Below are 24,045 nucleotides of genomic sequence, written 5' to 3' on the forward strand. Positions count from 1 at the left end.
AAAAATGTTAAATATTCATTAATAATAAAATATATATTTATGTGCCAGGAACTATTCTAGATATTGGAGCTGTAGCTCTGAAGAAGAAGACAAAAACCCTATCCTCTTGGAGCTCTTATTCCAATAACAGGGGACAGATCACAGTGAAATGCAGTAAAGGGTGAATAGGATGCTCATTAGTGTTAAAAAGAAGAGGGAGGCACCGGCACACAGACATAAACATGTTTGTCTAAGCACAGAAAATCTTTGACAGGTAATAAAAGGAGCCGATTGCCACCGGGAATGAGATCTCGAGGTCTGACGAGGGAACGAAACTTTGTTTCCTACAAAAATGTCTTTTTTTCCCTTTTACCACATGTATATAAATTAAAAGGGGGAGAAAAGGTAAAAAAAATTACTACGAGTCTTTCAACAACTGCTGGTAACGTTCTCTGAGCCTCAGAGAATCCTATGCGTAGGTCCTAATGTCCGAAGTAGGTTCTCAGTGCGGCTTGCTACCCCGCTACGCTGGGGACGTCAATCACCGGCGGGTAAAAGGGCAGGCTGCCGAGATAGGAGTTCTTAGAGGCGTCCCAGTGGGTGGAGTCAGCCGCACAAATCATATAAGATATGAGTAAATGCTGATGTTATAGGGTATGACGTTATAGGGTACGTTATAGGAAAACTAGGCGCCGTGGAAGCGAGCTCAGAAAGAACAGAAAGAACAGCAGCACGTTCCACTCCGGAAAAGCGAGGGTCGTGAGGCCAATTTTGCAGCTCTGCGCCTGCGCCAAACGGCAGCGCTGTTGCTTCCCCGGCCGCTGGGTGGCGCCGTCACATTCGGACAGCATTCCAGGGCCCTCAAGGAAGGGACGCTCGCTTTTTCCGGGTCGGGTATTGAAGAGAATCACTTCCTGTGACCCAGCTGCGTCACTTCCACTTAAGATCGGCGTCTGGGCAGTGGGACCTCACGCGGTTTCAACATGCGTATTGAGAAGTGTTATTTCTGTTCCGGCCCTATTTACCCCGGCCACGGCATGATGTTTGTCCGCAACGATTGCAAGGTGAGACGTCCAAGACGAGCGCCCGCTGTGCGATGCTCCCGCGAGCGTGAGGCGGGACGGCTCGACGCCGGGTCCTCCTACTCCTGGAGCGTTTGGGTCGGGTTTTCTGCGCTGTCCTCACAAGAGGGTGATTTTACAAGGAGCTCTGGCCTCGTTCTTGACCTGAGGGCATTTCTCCTTGTGGGTGTCCCGAACCGAGCCCTTTCAGCAGCCCAGCTTTGGACAAGGCTGGCGGCGGCGAGGTTCCCCAGTTATTTGAGCCAGCGCCGAATGGAATCCGGGGGTGTGTTTGGGCTGTTTGGTCTCTCTTGTACGTGAGTGAAGTTCTTGAATTCAGCAGACTTTGTTGAATGTATGCCCAGTCAAGCATCATTACTAAGGCCTGTGTCCACAGAGACGAATAAAACCTGAGAATGTCCGTGACGTGTAGAAGTTGATTGAACTGTTACCTTATAGCTTAGTAGTAGTTCTGTATTACGAAGGCGCAGGTGACTTGGGGAGGGTCGTATACAAAGAGGCTCAGAAAGGAGATGTCCTTTATCCTGGGTCTTGAATGTTGCGTAAAAAAAGGGAGGAGAGTGCATTCTAAGTGGAAGTAAAGTGAACGGTTGAGTAGAGGCGCTGCGAAGCAGTCTCTAGGGAAGTGAGTCGATTGTATATTGTGATAGAGGCCAGGGGTAAGGCTATAAATACACATAAAAGTCTGTATACAAAAAGGTACGTACATAAACATAAAATATAAACGTAATTACGAGGCCTGGTTGCGAAAGACTTTGTGAATGATACATGAATTTGTCTTATAGCAGAATGAATCTCATTCTATGCTTATTTAATACATTGTTTCTCAGAATTCGACCTCTCATATTTGCTTCTGAATCACTGGGCACTGGTGAAAAAAAAAAAAAAGATTTTTCATTTCCACTAGCTCTGTTAAATTGGTGTCTTTGTGGGGAGGAGAAGAGGGTCTAGGATTCCAAACAGGTGACTTTGATATGCTAAGGAAATACAGATCCTATGTCATCACCGTATATCTCTTACAGATGGAAGATATTGACATCATTAGTTAGGAGCAAGGGGTTCCTGCGGAAAGTGTGGGACCAAAGCTAGGTTTGGGAACTTGAAAGAACATGCAGAAGATTTTTGAATATCTGTTGTCAGGAACATGATAAAAAGTTTATAGAAATGAACTAAATAGTTGTTAGGTTGGCATTTAATTCACAGTGGGCACGATGGCTTTGTAGATGATCTGGTCATCATAATTTTATGATTTTTGTCGAGCACTGCTTCTCAGGTGGGTATAGGAATTAAAACAACAGATCATGGGAGCTATCTAGAGTTGGGTGTTGATCTGGCAGACACAGTGGTAATTTATATTGATGAGGAAGTCTGTATTGCTAGCAAGGACAGGTTAGAATTGGCTGGGAGCCATCTTACTCTAGGGAAGACCTGTGGATCCCAAACAGAGTTAGCTGGGGATATAAGAAGCAGAGGTCCTGAAGCACTAAGGAAGATAGGTGTTTCTTCTTCTTCTTCTTCTTTTTTTTTTCCTGTGTTAATGATTCTCAAATCTGTATCTTTTTAGCTCTAGTCTGAATTTTCCACTGGATGCGGAGATCCTGTCTGTAACCAGCAGTGAGCCTATTGAAAGAATTCCTAATTACCTCAGATCTTTTTTGTTTTCTGAATTAATACCACTGTCATATGTCTAGACAGTTTTGCTAGACGTGTGTGAATCATCTTTGCATCTTTCATTTAGTTATGAGGTCATCGATCTGCCTGTGCAGAGTATAGTGGTCTTTGCTTTCTTTCTGCCATCCCACTCTGGTTCCAGATTAGGCACTGGTCATTTTTATAGACACTCTTTTTTTTTGCCTTTTTTCTCTTAGCTTTTGAGACTGTTTCTCATAGAAACCACCCCTCTTAGGCTTCTTGGGTGGCTTCTTAATGGTAGAATTAGTGTTAGTGTTCCATATTTTCATGTACTTTGCAAACATAGAAAATACATGTGCCCTTAATGAGTCCTTAATAAGTGTTCAATCAGTGGAATTTAAGAAAGAGTTGAAGAACTTTGAAGCTGAAATATTAGATCATTTGTTGCAAACTGAGGATGATGATAGAGGACTATGAAGTTTTGCCTCACAATCTATCCATCACCTACCCCACCATAGATTAAATCACTCCCTTATTTTGTATTTCCATGTTACTTAAACATGATCATTGTATGTATTGTTTATGCCCTATCCTGCTCTCAACGTCTCCTTTGTAAATCGAGACTATTAATAATGCTAGCCTAAGCTTCTCATGGTAGAGTATCGTATTTTAATTGTTCTTGTATCTCTAGCACCTGATAATATCAGGTACATAGTAGAACCTTATTTGTGAATTGAATTCCCTTCACATCTCCAGTAATTCCATTCTCTTCAGATACTTCCTTGTTCTTTTTAAGTTAACATCTATTAGATATAGAGTTCAAGTAGACTTCTCTGTAACTCTCCTTGGCTCTGGAATTGAGGAGACCCAGGAGTTCAGTTCAGGCATCTCATTCGGTATATCTCAGAAATGGGGACTTGTCTAGGAGTTATCTAGAAGGTATTAAATGTAGGAGGCTTTTACTTAAAAAGTTAATAGTCCTTTGGACTGAAAATACTAAAAAATTTACTGATAGTGAATTCACAGTGGGATATTCTAGGAGATCCACTTGTATGCATATATTTCCATTTGCCTTGAAACTAATTCAACAGTATAGACATGTTTTGACTCCTGTCCTCTCTAGGAGGTACTTACCTGGGTCAGATTAAACTAGTATTATACTGTTCTAAGAAAACTGTGTCCTAGTGTGTATAGGGACCTGCTTGAATTCCCCCATAGAACAAAGTGTATACATAAAATGAAAAGTATTTTGGCTTGTGATATATACACACAGGTTTGTGATCTGTACACACAATTTGAAATGTTTATACCTCATTTGACTTTTTTTTATGGGCCACATCTTCTAGGTAGGGTAATTAAACTTAAGATTCTTTGTCAAGATCTAGTACTCTAAAGTAGTACTTTTTCTTTTCAGCTTTCCTCTACACGTACAAATTGCAGTGTGTTCTAAGACATTAAAAAGGAATAAAGTATTTTAGATTTCCAGTGAGTCCCAGTAAGCCATTTCAGGGGCACATTGAAGCATCATTAAATCATAAGTTAGCACTGATAAAGGGTCATATCTTCTGGCATAAAGGTAGAGAATTATAATATTGAAGAACTTTCCTAGTAGACCTGTGAGTAAATACTTTAGAACACAAATCTATACCCAATGTTAGTTGCTTTTTTGAAATTATTTTGTGCTGTTAACAAAAAGGATGGAAAGAACCAAAGGAGATTTTGGAATAGGTGTTTGAAACTTTCACCCCCATTGAGGTATATAGCAAGTGAAATTTGAGAATTATTATTAAGTAGGAAGGGATTTAAATAAATGACTTTCCTTGAAACCATTGTTATTATTCATGATGATTTTAAGGTTTTATTGTTAATCTATAAAAATGACTGGTGATTTTTAACCATATACTTGGGGCTCTTGAGCCATTAGTTGTGATGATATTTGATAGTCAAATAATAGTAAAAAAGAATAGTTCATTTTACATTTAATCTTATATGTCTCACATATTTTTAAATGGTGTTGTAAGTAGAAGGAGTTGTTAGAATCATTGTCATTTCTCAGACTTTGCACTATATTTTTATGGCATGCATAACATCCTAGGATAGAAACATTCTTAATGTTGACTCCAGTATTTTAACTTTTTTTGTAGGTGTTCAGATTCTGTAAATCCAAGTGTCATAAAAACTTTAAAAAGAAGCGGAATCCTCGCAAGGTCAGGTGGACTAAAGCATTCCGTAAAGCAGCTGGTAAAGAGCTTACAGTGGTGAGTATAGTTAGCTATCAGTATAATTACTAACTTTGGTATGGGAAGGTTATTATTAGGTATTAAATGTAATTTACCTATACCAAGATTTTCTATGACAAGATTGGTGAGTGATTTATTTGTATTTGGCGATTGTAATAATATTGTAACATCCTAAAAACCATAAATCTGCAGAATTCTGTAAAGGAAAAAATTCCTAATTCAGTTTATGGAAGTGATTTTCCTTATTCTCAAAAAACCATTTTTTTAGTTCCTGCACACAAAAGGGAAAATAATTTAAATGGATTGGGGTGAAGTTGGAAATTACTACTCAAGGATTTTAAGAGGAAGCTAACAGATTAAAGGCTTCCTTAATACCATTGAGGGCTCTGATGAGATTCGTTGTAGACTCATTTGTTAGTTTCTGGATTTCCTTACAGGACTTTGAGAGCAGGGAAGTGTGTGTTGAAGGAGAAATAATGGGAAGTCATGGGTGAGGGAATTTCGCACATGAGCGTCCATCATTAGGTTGTTACTGGGTTGGTACAAGGGCCTGGTGAAGCTTGTCCACATTTGACCCCTATAAAAGGAGGAGGTGAAAGCTGCTGCGCAAGCTGCCTTTGAAGGAGGAAGATCTTTAAACTGTTCCTTCCCTCCATGACTTCCTCGTTCCCACCTCTCTACTCCTTTAAGGGCAGTATCTCTTTTCTTTTCTTTTCTTTTCTTTCTTTCTTTTTTTATTATATTAGTCACCGTAAGTACCTCATTAGTTTTTGATGTAGTTCTCCTTGATTCATTGTTTGTGTATAGCACCCTAGTGCTCCATGCAGTCTGTGCCCTCCTTAATACCCATTAGTGGGCTCACCCACTCCCCTACCCACCTCTCCTCTGAAACCCTCAGTTTGTTTCCCGCAGTCTGTAGTCTTTCGGTTTGTTTCTCCCTCTGATTTCCACCCCCCTTCATTTTTCCCTTCCTTCTCCTAGTGTCTTCCATACTATTCCTTATGTTCCAAATAAAAGCGAAACCGTGTAATTGTCTTTTTCTGCTTCACTTACTCAGCATAATCTCCTCCTGTTCTATCCATGTCGATGCAAATGGTGGGTATTCGTCCTATTGATCAATATTCTATTGTGTATATGGACCACATCTTTATCCATTTGTCTGTTGAAGGGCATCTCGACTCCTTCCACAGTTTGGCGATTGTGGACATTCTGTGAACATTCGGTGCATGTGGCCCTTCTTTTCACTACATCTGTATCTTTGGGGTAAATACCCAGTAGTGCAATTGCTGGGTCATAGGGTAGCTCTATTTTTAACTTTTTGAAGAATCTCCATGCTGTTTTCTGAAGTGGCTGCACAACTTGCTTTCTCACCAACAGTGTGTGAGGGTTCCTAAGGGCAGTCTCTATGCAGTTGCTATGAAGACCCTTCCTGGCTTCATTTTCAGCGAATGGGAAAAATATTTTTTGACAAGGTGCAAAGCCAATTCACAATTATTGTCACAAAAATAATTTCCGGTATGGATGAGAATAAACAGCACTTCAAATGCCGGTGACAACTTCATGAGAGAAGAAAGGATGCCAGTCACAGTCATTTGCTGGTGACCAGTTAGTTGCCTTGTCCTTGCTGAGGTTATTGTGATTGAACAGGTCATGTATATGTAAATGAAATAGGTAAATACAGAGTTAGTGCTGTTCCATTTGCCTATCTCAGATAAAGAAATAGACCTGCAGTTTTTCTAAGAAATTTGTAGTGTTTCTCTAAAATTGTTTCACATGTTTTGAGGTAAGTAGGGTTTATTAACTGTCAAAATACGAACTACATTTAGAGGGCCTGAAAAATTTCTGGGAGAAAATTTTGTCATGCAGAACAGCACCACATTTATTTGAAGATGTGTAGTTTTACACTTTGATGTTATAATAAAGCTATATCAATACTGAAATGTATAAACATGATAGGTGTGTAGGTTCAACAATGTGAAGTTCTCAAAGTTTGACTCCTTTTGATCTGTGAAAAGTGGTAATTCATATGGTTCAGCCTAATAGAAAGTTTTCTGCCTGTGAGTCTGTCTTATCTTGGAATGGGAATTTAGGGAAGCCTCTTCAGTTTGTTTGAAATCTTCATGATTGTTATATGACCCTCTGAAGGATGGGGCTGATACCCTCCTTCTCTTGTCTTCTTAAAAATCACTTTTATATTGATTGATGTTTTCAGTAGGGCTGTCTTGTACATCTGGTGTGTAAAGGAGAAGTGATATGAAAACTTGGCATTTGCTAGGGTCACCCTAGGGAAATCTTAATATGTGTCTATGATTTGAAACACAACTCTTGGTGACGAAGAGAAGTTTTTAAGAAATGCTTCCTTTTGTATCTCTCTTAGAACCATATTTTTCCTTTTCTTACAGGATAATTCATTTGAATTTGAAAAACGTAGAAATGAACCTGTCAAATACCAGCGAGAGTTATGGAATAAAACTAGTAAGTCACAAAAAATTACCAGGAATTTTGAGGAGAGACTGTTTTGGGATAGTGCTTTGAATTTAATGTTTAATATTTAAATATTAATTTTCTTTTCATTGGTTGGCTTTTATTCTTTTCCTCATTTAATGGTTCTGTTGTACTTGCATCTTTTATGATAAGCTGCCCCAAATCCTTTTCAGAATTGGCTGATGTGTCCATTATAAAAATAATGTAAGGGCTCCTGGGTGATTCAGTCATTTAAGCATCTGACTCTTGGTTTCAACTCGGGTCATGATCTCAGGGTCGTGGGTTGGAGCCCTGTGTTGGGCTCTGCATTCAGTGTGCAGTCTGCTGGAGGTTCTCTCCTTCTGCTCCTCCCCCTGCTCACTCCTCTCTGAAATAAATAAATATTTTTAAAAATGTAATTATTAGATTTTATATTATTTGGAGTGTCTATACAAAGATATAAAAAGATTTAAAAATCTGAGAATAGAGGTGGAGAATACTTTTTTGGGGGTGAGTGTGGCAAAGGTATACAAGTTTAAATAATTTGGTTAGGGTTATAAACATTCTGTATACCTTATAAAATGTAATGTTTCTGTAAAATTGAAAAGTACAGTACTTACGGTGGTAATTATATTTCCTAAGAGAACTTCTAAGTGCATGACTTAGGTATAAATCAAGCTATCGACTACTGAAGTTAAAAGCAAGGATAATACTCCTTGTCTTTTTCATTTTTCCGAAGTAGGCAGAGACTAATGAAAAAAAAAAAATCCCATATGTAGTAAAACCACATTCCTTAAGCTAGCCCCTATGTGTATGTTTGAGGCCCTTGGCTTTGACTTTTCTTTTCCCTACAGCTGTCTTCTGCAATCTTTAGCCATTTCTAGTCTTGGGTGATATAGTTGGTTTTGTTAATTAGAAGTTCCCAGGGCTCAGAGTCCTGTGGACTTTGCCAATTTTTTTTTATAAGATTTTATTTATTTATTTGACAGAGAGATAGAGCCAGAGAGCACAGTGTCGGAGGGGAGGTGGGAAAGGGTGAAGCAGGCTCCCTGCTGAGCAGGGATTTCCACCCTCCCACCCCCATCCCCAGTGCAGGGCTTGATCTCAGAGCCCTGGGATCATGACTTGAGCTGAAGGCATACAGTTAACCAACTGAGCCACCCAGGTGCCCCGGCTTTATCAGATTTGAATGGTTCATAGGCAGGGCTTTTTATCTCCTTTTGCCCAGTCACAGCACTTTGGGGGAGGAATTGAAAAATTAGGGGCTTTGTGGTAGTACTTGCCACCCTCTAAAAGATTTTTATCTTCCTGGACCATGTGGAGATTTCAGAGTCAAGTTTTGGAATTGCCTTTTCCACATGGCCTTAAGTGTTTTGCTTCTTGGTGTTTTGTTTTTTTAAATAAAGTCATTCCTTCTGTTTTGTAATTAGAGGAGGAGTTAATTTCTGAAGAGCAGTGGATTTTACTAGGTTTATTTGCTAAAAAAATAACGGATTCAAACTCAAGGATTTCAGAAGAGATTAATAGGATTCTTTTATTTTAATTGAGATATAATTGACATATAACATTCATTTCAGGTGTACAATGTAATGATTTGATATTTGTATATATTGTGAAATGATCACAGTAAATCTAATTGACATCTGTCACCACACATTTTTGATACGAATTCTTACAGTGTTTCTAAAAGGCAAACTTGTCAAGGACATTTTTAGAAGGTCCTAAAACATTTCTATATCCCATTGAATTTTATTTTGGCCTTTTCTTTTTTGTTACTCTTTCAAGATAGCCTCCTCAGATTTGATTTCCCACAACCCCTATTTCAATATCATAGGTCTGTAAGCTAATCTGTTGGCAATAATTTTATACTTATTATTTACATTTTTAAATTGTGTCAAGATAGGGACTGAGCAGCCTTTGTTAAGATGCTGATGTCAACAGTAGGAGAACTTCCAAAACAAGAATACTAAGTAAGAATAGTTTGTATTTTATCCCTTATGTCTCTGTATTTCAGATCGTTTTTAGTATCAGGTGCTTCTTACATTTAAAATTTTTCAGTCTTATGGAATATTTGGAAATGTAGTGTCTTACTGTTTGGAAAGGATTTACCTGCCACTTCTGTGTTTTTATTTCCCTTCTGAGTAACTCTAAGGTACAGAAATACTTTTGAGTACTAGACCTTATCCTTAATCAATTTCTTTTGAAAGGCAAAGAAAGAAAAAGTTATATATCTGGCATATTTAGCATGTGTAGATGTAGAGTTGACTTTGTCTTAAGACTATTCACAGAAGCATCGCCTTAATACCAGTGCCCCCATGGGGCCGTCTGGGGAGTCTTATTAAAATGCAGATTGTGATACAGCATGTCTGGGTGGAGCCCAAGATTCTGCATTTCTAACAAGCTCTCAGATAATGCCAATGTTGCTGGACCCCGGATTATACTTAAATGTGTATTAAGTAATACACTTAAAAGTATGTTACACTTAAATGTGTATTTGTTTGTTTAAAGATTTTCTCTTAGTGCTGGTATAGATTCTAGAATCAGCTCCTCTACACAATTCCCAGAACAGTTGGATTTTAGTGGTTGGGAACATGGTAAAATGATTGGCTTATTCTGTCAATATTCATCCTGTGCAGATCATATCCCAGGCACTTAGAGAAATAGTATTTATGCCCAGAATGGTGCTTTTATTAATGGAGAGGACAGGCTAAGAAGGGATTAGTTGCCATTAATCCATTCTGTGTAAAGTTTGAGAAGCATTGGGCTGGTTTAAAGTAGAAGGAAAACTTCGTAGCAATAAAGGCTTTTGTAAAATAAAAATAGAGATTTATTTGTGAAAGATAGTTAACAGTGATGTCAGCCAAGAGTATTTGCCTTCTTTAGCTATTTTAGTAGGGATTTTTTTTCCAATGAGTTTTTCATTTAATACATTTCTAAATGGGAATAAAAGGGAGTGATCATGAAAGCTTTTGCTTGGATATGCAAAAATTTGCTAACTCTTAATGAATTTTTTTTTGTAGTTGATGCAATGAAGAGAGTTGAAGAGATCAAACAGAAGCGCCAAGCTAAATTTATAATGAACAGGTATGAATATATGTATCAAGTAACTCTCGGAAAAATAATTACTACTAGAAGTCCAGAGAATTTTTTTTTCCACTTTTTATTTTCATTTAACCTCAGAAAATTAAGAATACTATAAAGAACTTTTGTATATTCTTTACTGTATCCTTGTCTCTATAGTAAGTTGAAAACATGATGCCCTTTTCCTGAGGATATTTCAGTGTATATATTCTAAATATAAGAACATGTTCTTTTTTAACTGTAGTATAGTTACCAAAATCAGGAAATTAATATTCAACAATACTATTATATAACCTACAGACTTTATTTAGATTTGAGCAGTTCTAGTCATGTTCTTTATAGCAGCAGACAATCCTGGATCTTTCATTGCGTTTAATGGTAATATCTCCTCAAGCTCCTTTTATCTGGACACTTTCTCATCTTTCTTAAATGACATTGACATTTTTGAAGAGTACAGGTCAGTTATTTTAATAGACTTTTCCTCTGTTTGTGGTTGTCTAATGTTTGCTTCATGATTAGATTCAGGTTAGGTACTTTTGACCAGAATATCATAGGAATGATACATAAGAAAGACATACGGATTAGGAGGCACATGTTATCCCAAGTGACTGATCACTTGGTTAAGGGTTATCTGCCAGTTTTCTCCAAGGGAAAGTTTTTTCCCTCCTTTTTAATCAGTATATATCTTAGGGGAATACTTTGACACTCTACAAAGAGTCCCTTATTTCTCAAACTGGTGCCTACTGGTGTTAGCATCCAGTGGAACCTTGTCTGAATCTGTTATTATAGTGATTGTTGCTAAATGGTGATTTTTCCAATTCAGTGATTTCTTCTACACTGATTAGTTGGCTTTCCCATATAAAAGAACTTCTCCTTTTTACAATTTCAAAATGTATTCCTTTATTGTTTATTCATAGATCTGTGTGTATTCATTCATTCTTATGGTATTCAGTGGGTTATAATTATTTGTCATTATTTATTTTGATGTTCCAAGTGCTCCAGATTGGCCGGTGGGAATTCCTTCAGGCAGGCTTCCATGTCATCTTGACAATTCCTCATCTTTTTTTGGGTGCTTTCTTTATGGCTAACAAGATGTGGCCTCATCTTACACTTCCCTGGCCCTAGCCTAGAATTGGTCTTTCTTTTAAAGTAGATTTACTTATTTTTTATCTCATCACTATTTAAATCTGTCTTAGAAAACATGTGCAAACAGCTTTCTGGCTTTAAAAAAATGAATTGCTACAAAAAGGGAGCCTAAATGTTTGAGAAAGACTATTAGCTTGTTTGTCTAAAATGAATGTTTTACATGTTTTGTGTTCTTATAATTACTGACTTAAAAAAATTAGTTAACAGTGTATTCTCAGTTTGAGGAGAAAAGATCTAGGCATTTTATTTGTATAATAGACTTTGATGTCTGAGATTTAATTCTTTCTTTCAACCCCATTTCTTCATTCACTCAGCAATATATATATATATTAATCTCCACTTTATCCCCAACTCAATACTAGGGATATAATCAATGAACAAATTGGTAGTGTAGAAATCCTGATTTGTTATGCTTATTAGGAACTAGAAAATAATTTTGAGTTCTCATTGCTTATCTGTGTGGCTAATAAAATTTATTTTTATAAATTATTAATATCTTTTAAAGAAGTTAAAGTAACTGAAATTTTGGCTTTGATATGTTTTATCCTAGATTAAAGAAAAATAAAGAATTACAGAAAGTTCAGGACATCAAAGAAGTTAAACAAAACATTCATCTTATCCGGGCCCCTCTTGCAGGTAAGTACTACATTACACAGGAGTTCTCTTTCAGTAGAGAGATGAAAAATCTACATTGTTGCAGTCTATGTAAATGAGTATCAGCTTTTTATGTTTTTTTATGTAAATACCTGATTTATGATACAACTTGGTTTTTAAAAATATGATTTATGCATTGTATTTCCCAGTCCCAATTTTATTGCATATGGTGTTTCTTTCCCTCTTCATAGAATCATATTTCATAAGCTAGTCCAAAGATTCAAGTAACAATTTCATAGACTTTGCTTCTATTTGTTTTTATTAAGAACACTGTTTTATAGGAGTGGTTTTCTAACTTTTGTTGGAATGGGAATTAATTGGGGGAATTTATAAATATGGAGGCCCAGGCCTTTTGAGTCTGAGCTTCTGTTCCTTTGTAGCTCTCTGGGTTCTGACACTGATTTTGATACTCAAGTTTGAGAACTGCTGTTTTGGGTTTTAAAACCTTTTTTGTGTGTTTATGTAACTTGCCTGTGGTCATCCACCTGGGCAGTCGTTTGTGTGCGTAGTTTCTTTTGTGAGGTGCTGGAAAACCAGTTTTTACTCAGCAGGCACCAGATACCATCTGTTATATAATTTAGTTATGCAGATTACCTGAAGGGAGAGAAATTTTGGTGAGATTTAGTTGAAGAGTTGATTCCTGAATGATTCCCTGCCTAAACTTTAGTAAAGGTCAAATTCTGAAACTGCATGTTGAATAGGTTAAATAGATTAATTTTTGTACCAAATTTTATTAAAACAAAATAGACAAAATCCTGGAGCATTATTTCATGTATAGGCGATATGAATTGACCCCCAAACAACAGGAATGAACTGTTATTTAACTTTTTAGGTAACGCTTTGAGGGTAGATAAGTACAGTGTTAAAAGCAGGGACTTTGGATCCAGAGGGCCAGGATTCCAATCCTAGCTCTTTGACTTAATGGGCTTACTTAGTGATTTGGTACAATTTCATCTGTCTCTGGGTCTCTGTTCCCTCATTTAAAATGTAGGTTGTTAGGAGGGTGTATGGAATACTTACTTTATGCAGGGCAGATTGTAAGACCTGTGTAAGTTTAGTTAACTATACTTAAATTTCTCAACATCTAAGATCCTTTATTAAGTATTGGTATAAGTTTGGCAAGGTCACATTGATTTTTTTTTTTTTTTTTAAGGCAAAGGAAAGCAGCTGGAAGAAAAAATGGTGCAGAAATTACAACAGGATGTGGACATGGAGGATGTTTCTTAAAAATCTCACTGTTTCTATACGTGTTTTTGAAAATCTCCTTAGGAGACCAGGAACTTGAGTTATCAATTTATATTTTAAATAAGGTCACTCAAATGAAAGGTAATTAAAAATACATCTCTCCTACATTGCTATCATTATGGCTGTTAGATTCCATCTCCATTGTTAAACCTACTGAGAGTTATATTTATGTAAGTCATGCAAATTCTCTTTGTAAATACAAATGTGGACATACAATGGTCCTGCTGTTTGGATAGTGGTACTAGGCAGATTTATGTGAACTAACAACAAAATTCATGGCTAGCAATATGTAAAATAAATTTTCTTTGCAGTAAAGTATTCCCTTTATTAATATTATAGAAAGGGGGCTTACAACAAAGAACTGAACCTGTATGATAATTAGCTGTAAGTAATCTTTTGATTTCAGTATTTGTTTTGGTTTCTTAGCATCTTAGAAGAGCATATTGGCCTCACCTATTGAAACTTAATTATGTTGGACTGTGTTGACCTGCTTTAACTGTTTTGATAGGCAGCTCTTAGTGCGGGGGGTAAGAGCTGAATAGTGTGCTCCTGAAGTGGCACCGTATACTTTCCACTTTGGAGAATACTTAATTCTGAGATTATGGATAGAACCAAATACATTTTTCCAGCATAGCAGTGATTTAAAAGCAGAGGAATTGCAGTGTCTTTTAAGATATGTTATGTGGCTTTCTTTTATAAAGCTCCTAATTGTTCTTGGAAAATAGAATTTATGGTTTTAGCATCACAATTTATTTGCACATAAGATCCTTTTTTCTAACGTAACTACAAGTTTTTTGTTTAGAAAAAAGTAAAGGAAGTATTAGTGGGAAGAAAATAATTCCCTCACTCCCACATACTACTGAAATAGATTTTTAATTAAAAATATATTCTGGATATGTAATGTTTTTGTATTTCTACAATATTTGCAACTTTAAAATCCTATTTATTTATTTGACAGAGAGATCACAAATAGGCAGAGAGGGAGAGAAGGGGGAAGCAGGCTCCCTGCTGAGCAGAGAGCCTGATGCAGGGCTTGATCCCAGGACCCTGGGATCATGACCTGAGCCGAAGGCAGAGGCTTAACCCACTGAGCCACCCAGGCGCCCCTATTTGCAACTTTGAAGATATTAAGTAACTCAGTTGTATTGTTTTTTGAGGACAGAACTTAGAATAAATTACAATCTTAGGGTTATATAGGGGAAATAATGTAAGAAACCAAAGACTTGTTAAATTATTTGAAGTTTTCACTCCACAGATGTATGTTTGCTTTAATATAAACATATTTAGGATTACCTCCTGTTAGATTTCCTACCTTGTTAGTTAGTAAGCTGTTGCCTTAAGTCCATCAATATGGGAAATTGAGCTAAAAGGAAGAACTGACATGGCATCTCAAGTTTAACATCCAGACTCTTCTCTTAACTATCAGGAATTCATAGTATTTTGAGACCCCAGGTATCATTATAAACTATGGATGCAGATGCCACAGTGTTACCCCCTGCAACTCTCTAAACTTGGTTGGATCACTGAGTTGTCCCTTTAAAATGTTGCCTGAGAAGGGGCCTGGTACAGTACTGTTGTTTCTCTTTGTCTGATTGAGACCTCTGCTGGGCAGTTAGTGTAATAGAAAAGCATAAAATTTTCCAGGTACTTGATACACAGAACTTTAATGTTCTCTAATTGCTTTAGGGTAAAAAAACACTGGAAGTCATTGGAAAGAATTTCCTTATACACTTGCCTTATAAAACCCTGTAGGGTAGCAAAAAGAAACAAAGGGGCACTTGGCTGGTTCAGTCTATAGAGCATGCAACTCATGATGTCAGGGTCTTGAGTTCAGCCCCATGTTGGGTGTATAGTATACTTAAAGGAAACTTATTAAATCTCATTTCTTAGAAAACCTTAAAAAAAAAAATAGAAAACTTTGAAAGATGTTTATCTGGTAGAAAAGTTCCGTTAAGGACTGACCTATTTCCTAACACCCTGTGAAGTAGCACTCTGTTTTTATAGATGCCAACAGTTTTAGGTAACTTGCCTCTTTTTCACACAGAAGATGGAGGAGGTAGCAATTTGTATTCATCCAAGTGCCAGTGTCTAAAAAGAATTTATCCAGAGCCTCAGATCCAGTCTTTACAAGTCCCGCTGATGGCTGTGAGAGAGCACTATAAGTTACTTGAGCGATGCTCAACTTGACTGTGCCTTAATTTCTTGATTGGAAAAATGGAAATGATAATATGACTAACCTGAGGATTTTTTTATGAGGATCCAATTAGGTAATACTGTAAAAATTTTTTTTAAAAAGATTTTATTTATTTATTTGACAGAGATCACAAGTAGGCAGAGAGGCAGGCAGAGAGAGAGGTGGAGGCAGGCTCCCTGTGGAGCAGAGAGCCCGATGTGGGGCTCGATCCCAGGACTCTGGGATCATGACCTGAGCAGAGGCTTAACCCACTGAGCCACCCAGGCGCCCCTGTAAAATAGTTTTATCAAAGTCACTACCATAGTGGCAAGTGTTAAAATGTTAGCTCTTAGGATTGGCTATGTGACCACACAAAACTCACAGCAGTGGGCTTTGCCTCAGGACAAAGGTGGAGCATATTAGTGTTTGGGGGTAAATATAGCTAAATTGAGTTTGTGGACTAATTACAGTGCAGACAGGGTTGCATAGAGTTTAAAACATTAGTTTTAGCTTTTAATGTCACTTAGAAAATTCACTTATTCAGAGCATCTTACTCCCCATTCTCTGTTACGAAGGTTGGGAGGGGCAATACATTTCTTCTTTGTCAGCTAGTAGTTTAAACAGTGAATTGTCACCCACTATTTTAAGGGCTAATTTATATAAAGGAACTTATTTGTCCCTTAGCTTACATTTTAAATGGAGATTGAAAAAAGACTTCAGACTTTACAAATATTCATAATGTAAATTCTAATATTGAATGAAGACTACCTTATAAAAATTAAGACTGTAGCTTGCTGTATTAAAAGTGTTGATAAGGGGAAAATTGGTATCAAAAAAAGAACACAATTTCAAAGTCTATAGGAAGAATTTTCCAAAAATCAGTATTCCTTTATTGATAAGTAACAAAATTGAAAAGGCAACTCATAAATTTTGCCCTGCATGTCTTTATATTCAATATCATTAGCCTCAGGTTGATTTGAATCAGTTGTGTCTATTGATGAATTTCTTTTTAATAAGTGACCTTTTGCTTAAGAATGTATTCTTATGTTCTGAATGTAAAAATCTGTACATTCTGGTGCCACTACTTGAGCCTCGGGTTTGAGCTATTCTGCTCCAAAATATTCCCTGGGTTTTATATCTTAATTGAAGGCGTCATGTGGGGACTGAAGACGGTATTTCTAACATACAACCTTCCCTATGGTACCAGTTACTGGATATCATTCTGAAATCTCTCATTCTGTGGCGGCCCTATGCTTGCCAGTAGATTCCTTTTTCAACATTTGTGATAAAAAATCTTGACTAATACATATCTCCATCTGCAGCAAACCCAGGCAGCCCACTACTGTCATGATCTTCAAGGGTACAGGGAGGTTATCTTATCGCAGGCACATATTAGGTCCCTGGTGCCTAGAAGATACATGGTGAGTGTGACTAAATGGGAAACCAGTGTGTAGCCCTGTGCTAGCTTCACTGGAGTTTATTTTTTAAATAACCAGTAACTTGAAAAATAAAAAGCCTATATTACCAGCAGTGAACTACATTAAGAAAGGAAGCATTTTTTGACAGTATCAGTCAGATCTGCATTGTTGGGAGACTTGGTGAGGAACAATGTTTGCTTTAGGTTGCCTACCAGATTTTGCTTATGTCTACTTGTTTAGAAGTGATAGATAACCTGCATTTCTGGGTTTGGCTGGTGCATTTATACATCAAGAAATCTCAGGAAGGATTTAGCATAAGCTGGTATGGCAAGGTCCTTAAAGAAGTTTTGCCTGTACCTTGCTTTGCTGATGGAAGAAATACTTCAGGAGCCACAAAGTATAAAAATAGAAATAATGACAATGAATTGGGAAGAACTGGTTAATACCTAAAGAATGTTAACCAACCTTGGGGCGCCTGGGTGGCTCAGTGGGTTAAAGCCTCTGCCTTCGGCTCAGGTCATGATCCCAGGGCCCTGGGATCAAGCCCCGCATCAGGCTCTCTGCTCAGCAGGGAGCCTATTTCCCCCCCCCCCACACCTGCCTGCTTCTCTGCCTACTTGTGATCTCTGTCAAATAAATAAATAAAATATTTAAAAAAAATGTTAACCAACCAAAAAATACAAGGGACAGGTTCTTTAGTATTTTTGAGGAACTCAGTTTTCAGTTCTTTTAAATGCTTGCTTTAATACGTTACAATAAAATGATATATAATTAGTTTGCTGCCAAGCCATGAGACGCCTAGGAACACCAGTGAAGTATGCCTTTCTAGTCCTGAGTTACTCTACACAGTTTTCTAGTGTAAATCTAATGAGACTTAGGTATTTCCTTTTTTTTTTTTTTTTAAGTTTTAGAGAGCACACCCAAATAGGGGGAGGGGGAGGAGGCGAGACAGAATCGTTAAGCAGACTCCCCGCTGAGTGTGATGTCCAGTCTGGGCTTGATCACAGGACCCTGAGATCATGACCTGAGCCAAAATCAAGAGTCAGACAGTTAACCAACTGAGCCAGCTGGGTACCCCTGTATTTCCTCTTTTGAAAGCAAGGAATGGAGTGTAGGGAGTGAGCAAGTATAAAAGCCCACCTGATTAAAAGGTTTTGCCATTTAATACAACATACTTTGTTAAACTATAGGTGTGTACCTTGTATTGTTGAGAGTTCTCCTCAGTGCTCTGATTATTCATACTGCCAAATACCAGGGCTAGTAGCTTTTGAATTTGTAGTAGTACAGTTTCCCCCATTTTTAATGGAAATAAAAATTGTGAAGGAGAAAACATCTCAAAGGAGAGGTCACAACCTCTTAGTACCATTGCTCACACATTTGCAAACATGTAGTACCACCTACTTCCAGAGTTGTAAGAATCTAATGCCAGTTACTATAGCCAGGTATGTTTCATATAGTATTTTAGAATATTCACAACCCTTTAGGTCAGTCCTGATTTTGCAGATATGGAACATGACGTTAAAAGAAATTGAATAGCTTGCTCCATGTCACAACTAGCAGAGCTTAGAATTAAGCTCAGTCTGACTTAGTCACTAGCTGATATCCTAAACAGCATCTAGTATGTTGCCTGGACACAGTTGGTGCTCAATATGTTTATTCATTCAAGGAAAAAAAAAAAATCTAACCGTAAAAGAAGGTGTTCTGGAGAATCGGATAGATTGTTATGAAGTAGTTTTTTATTTTGTGACTAGAACGAATCCTTTTTCTTACCAGTTCTTCCAGGACTGACAGATGATCATCTGTCCCAGCTTTTGTATAGTTAAGACAGCAGATCTAATGAAATGTTTTTGAAACTTACAGTCTTAAAAAAATTAGTATTTTTAACAAGCTATCAGGTGATGGCTGACCAGGAGCCTCTTGAACTTTATTCCTTCCATGGACACACAAGGGATAGTTAAATACAAAGCAATTATTGCTGAAAAAAATCCAGAAGCTAGCTAAGTGACTTACACATTGGCCGAATGGGTAGCAATACTTCTATCAGAAAAAAGACTTCAAAACAAAGTCTGTAGCAAAACAAAACAAAACAAAACAAAAACAAAAAAAACGAAGGGCACTGCATAATGATAAAGGGGTCAATCCAAGAAGAGGCTGTTTCACTTGTAAATATTCAGCTAACAAAACAATACTTAAATACATAAATATTAGCATAGGGAAAATTGACAGTAATACAATAATAGGTTTAAACCCCCTGCTTACATCAGAAGATCATACAGACAGAAAAGCAACAAGGAAATAGTGGCTTTGAATAACCTATTTGATGAGATGGACCTAACATTATATAGTACAGAAACAATATACATTCTTTTCAAATGCACATGGAACATCTCCAGGATAGATCACATGTTAGGCCACAAAACATGGCTCAATAAATGTAAGAAGACTGGAATTATATCAAGCATCTTTCCCAATCACAAAGTAGGAAACTAGAAATTATACGAAAATATCTGGAAAGAACACATATATGGAGGCTAAACAACATAGAACCAGGAAATAAATAAAAACACATGGAGACAATAAAAACAAATGGTCCAAAATTTTTGGGACACAGTAAAAGTAGTTCTAAGAGATTTATAGTCATTCAACTCTGCCTCTAGAAACCAGAATCTCAGCCAACCTGATCTCACACCTAAATGTGCTAGAAAAGAACAAACAGACTAAAGTTAGTAGAAGGAAAGAACTAAAATTAGAACAAAAATAAGTGAAATAGAGAAAAAAATAGAAAAGATCAATGAAACCAGGAGTTTGTTCTTTGAAAACACAAGCAAAATTGATAAATCTTTAGCCAGACTTAGCAAGAAGAGGCCTTAAAATCAGCTAGGAGGGAAGAGAAATAACCAAGACCACAGAAATACAAAGGATTATAACAATATTATAAAAATTATCTGCCAACAAATTGGATAACCTAGGGAAGTTATGGATAAATTCCTAGGAACATACAATGTTCCAAAACTGAGTCAGGAAGAAATAGAAAATTTGAACAGACCAGTTACCAGCAATAAAATTAGATCAGTAATAAAAGAAAAACTCCCCAAAACAAGACCCCGGATCAGATGGCTTCACAGGTGAATTCTAGAAAACATTTAAAGGAGAGTTAATACGTATCCTTCTACAACTATTCCAAAAAAAGTTAAAGAGAAAGTAAAATTCCACATTCATTCTGTGAGGCCAGCATTATCCTCATACCAAAACCAGACAAAGACACTATTTCCACATTCATTCTATGAGGCCAGCATTATCCTGATACCAAAACCAGACAAAGACACCATTATAAAAACAACAAAACAAAACTATAGGCCCTTATCTCTGATGAGCAAAGATGCAAAAATTCTCAACATGTTAGCAAACAGAATTCAGGAATATGTTAAAAGATGATAACTAGGATTACAGGGATGCAAGAATGGTTTAATATTCATAAATCAGCATGATACATCACAATAAAGATGAAAATTCAATCATTCAATAGAGGCAGATAAAGCACTTGACAAAATACAATATCCATTCATGATAAAAACAAAGTGGGTGGAGAGGGAATATACTTGAGTGTGATAAAGGCCATATATGGACAATTGGAAGCTTAACATCTTGGAAAAAACTTCTAAGATCAAGAATAAGACAAGGATCTCCACTCTCACCACTTTTATTCAACATAGTGCTTAGCCACAGCAATCAGACAAGAAATAACAGACTTCCAAATTGGTAAGGAAGAAATAAAATTTTCACTATTTGCTGTTGATACAATACTATATATAGAAAACCCTGAAGATACCATTAAAAAACTATTAGGACTAATGATTTCAGTAAAATTGCAGGATACAGAATTAACATACAGAAGTATGTTGAATTTCTATACACTATACATGAATAGGAGAAAGGGAAATGAACAATTACGTTTGCATTTTTGCCAAAAAGAATAAAATACCTAGGAATAAATTTAACTAAGGAGGTGAAAGATATACTGTAATAACAGAACTAGAAGAATCCTAAAATGTATAGGAACCACAAAAGATCTCAAATAGCCAAATGCAATCTTGAGAAAGAACAACAAAGCTGGATATATCATAATCCTAGATTTTATGATAAAATAATCAAGAGTATGGTACTGACACAAAATAGACAAATAGACAAAATAGACAAATAGATCAATGGAACAGGATAGAGAGACCAGAAATAAATTTGCGTGTATTTATGGTTGATTAGTCTTTGACAAAGGAGGCAGTAATATACAATATACATGGTATATAATATACAATGAGGAAAAGATAGTCTTTTAAATAAGTGGTGCTGGGAAAACTGGACAGCTACATGTAAAAGAATGAACTGAACCAATTTATTATATCATACACCAACCGAGCTCCCCCCATCAAACACCCCCCCACACACAAAAGTAGATTTAAGACCTAAATGGGAGTCCTGAAACCATAAAACTCTTAAGAGAAAACATAGGGAGTAATCTCTTGGACATTGTCCTTAACAACATATTTATGGATATGTTCCCTCAGGGAAGGGAAACAAAAGCAGAACTAAACTATGGGGTCTACACCAAAATAAAAAAAAGGAAAGGAAAGGAAACGATCAAAAAAAGATAAAGGAACCTGCTGAATGAGAGAAGATATTTACAAATGGTATCCGATAAGGGGGTTAATATCCAGAATATATGAAACTCTTATACAATTCAACACCAAAAAAAAAAAAAATCTGATTTAAAAATGGACAAAATATGTGAATAGCCGTTTGCCCCAAGAAGATACCCAGATAGCCAGTAGACATGAAAAGATGCTCAAATCACTAATCGTCAGGAAATACAGATCAAAACCACAACGAGGTATCACTTCTTGCCTTTCAGAATGGCTAGTATCAGAAAGACAAGAAAAAACAAATGGTGAGGATGTGGAGAAAAAGGAACCTTCGTACATCATTAGTGAGGGTAAATTGGTGCGACCACTGTGGAAAACAGTATGAGGCTTTCTTGAAAAGTTAAAAATAGGGGGAGGAGCAAGATGGCGGAGGAATAGGAGACCCTGTTTCAACAGTTCCCCTGAATTGAGCTAAATATCTACCAGAACACTCTGAACACCCATGAAATCAGCCTGAGATGTAAATTTATACACTTCTGGATTTCTACGGAGGCAGGAGATCATCACTAGAGAGGTACAGAGGAGGGGCAGTGCTTGGACTGATATTGGAGGATTAACAGGGGGGAAGGGAGCCACTGGAAATGATTGGAAAGTGATACCCCAACACAAAAGTGCTGTGTGCTTGGGGACCAGCATTAGCTTGGAGACTGGTTAATAGCACTCAAAAAGAACAAAGGGACTTAAGGGTCAATTGGTGGGATTGGGTGGCCACAGGTATGGACCTAAGCCCATGGTCCCAGGGCAGCCACAGCTGGCACCCACCTACGCCTGAGAGAGCCCAGCACAGGCTCCAGTCAGTGGTCCCTGGGCCTGCAGCCTCCCGCTGCCTACAACACTGCTGGGACTGAGTGCACCTGGTGTGGGCATGGGCTCCAGACAGCAGTCCCAGGAACAGCAACCACCTGGATTGGGCTTGCCCAGACCAGTATCCCTTGTGGTTTTAGTGGCACAGAGATGCAGAGACAAGTGAGGCCCTCGGGCAACCACTGAGACAGGTGGCTGGAGGTGCACACTGCCTGTGGGAGGTTGTGGTGTTCAGCAGAGTTTACAGAGCGGGAGTCTGTGTTTTGGACCATTCAGAGGGGAGCAGACTGAGGCTTCTCTCTGAGGCAGAGGTCTGGCTGTGGACAGTTTACTTTGCTCTGACCCTCCAGAAAGGTGCAAAAAGCCACCAGAAAACAAAAACCTCCAGAGAACAAGAGCCTGAAAAACCTGTTTCCACAGAGCCTGGCCCTTTGATAGGGGGACGGGTGATTCAGCCCAAGAAAGACTGACTGAAAAACAGTGTAGCAAGCCCCACCCCAGAAGACAAGCCAAAAGAACAAGAGGACAACAACCACATGGTCCCCCCAAAAATAAAACTCCAACATCAGGGGAAGACAATATATTAAGCTCCCGGGATTGCCCCCCAAACTATATATTTCATAGATACAACTTCTCTCTCTCTAATTCATTATCTTTTTAACTTGAACTTTTTTCATACATATACCTTTGTTTCTCTGTGTGTGTGTGTGTGTATATATGTATGTGTGTGTGTGTGTATATATATATATATATATATATATATGCTTCAAGGTAGTCCTTTTTTCCTATTCAATACTATCCCTATATATGAACCAGTTTTAATTTCCTTGTATCTCTGGAAAGTTGAGTACTTTCATGAAGATAAGATACAACCAGCAAGAACTGAAATAATATTCCTTGGCCACATTGAGGGTTTAAAACCACCTTCCCATCTTACTCTTTTGTCAGTGTTTCTGTGTGTTTTTGTACTATATAAATATTGTTCTTGGGGTTCATTTTGGCTGAGTTTTCCTTTTCTTTTTATTTTGTTGGTCTTTTGGTTTGTTTTTCTACCTTATAAATCTTACTCTTGGGGCTCATTTTGGCTGGGTTTTTTTCTTTTTCTTTTTGTTTTCCTTTCTCCTCTTTCTTTCCCCCCTCTTTTTTTGTTTTTGGTGATGACTTCCAATTTCTCCAAAACTTTATTTATTAAATGAATAAATATGCAACCTCAGCCACAGAACTACTGGATATGGACATAAAATATGTTGGAAATAGAATTCAAGGTAACAATTGTCCAGACAATGGCTAGATTGGAGAAGACCATTAGTGGCAACAGAATCTCTAAGGGTAGAAGTGAGAACTGATCTGGCAGAACTTAAAAATGCTATCAATGAGGTCTAGTCTAATCTAAATACCCTAACAGCTACGGTAAATGAGGCAGAAGATTGA

General features: G+C 37.3%; 1 protein-coding gene across 1 annotated transcript; it reads left to right on the forward strand.

Annotated features, from left to right (window-relative positions):
* The first annotated feature begins 885 nt into the window (after positions 1-885).
* RSL24D1 (ribosomal L24 domain containing 1) lies at positions 886-14,270 on the forward strand. The gene is made up of 6 exons (XM_032864916.1): positions 886-1,043; positions 4,838-4,951; positions 7,336-7,408; positions 10,417-10,480; positions 12,174-12,259; positions 13,431-14,270. The coding sequence occupies exons 1-6, from the start codon at positions 963-965 to the stop codon at positions 13,502-13,504; spliced, it is 492 nt and encodes a 163-aa protein (XP_032720807.1). The 5' UTR covers positions 886-962; the 3' UTR covers positions 13,505-14,270.
* The last annotated feature ends 9,775 nt before the right edge of the window (positions 14,271-24,045 follow it).

Source organism: Lontra canadensis, unplaced genomic scaffold (genome assembly GCF_010015895.1).
Source record: "Lontra canadensis isolate GAN:19392208 unplaced genomic scaffold, GSC_riverotter_1.0 scaffold28, whole genome shotgun sequence".
NCBI classification, from domain to species: Eukaryota; Metazoa; Chordata; class Mammalia; order Carnivora; family Mustelidae; genus Lontra; species Lontra canadensis.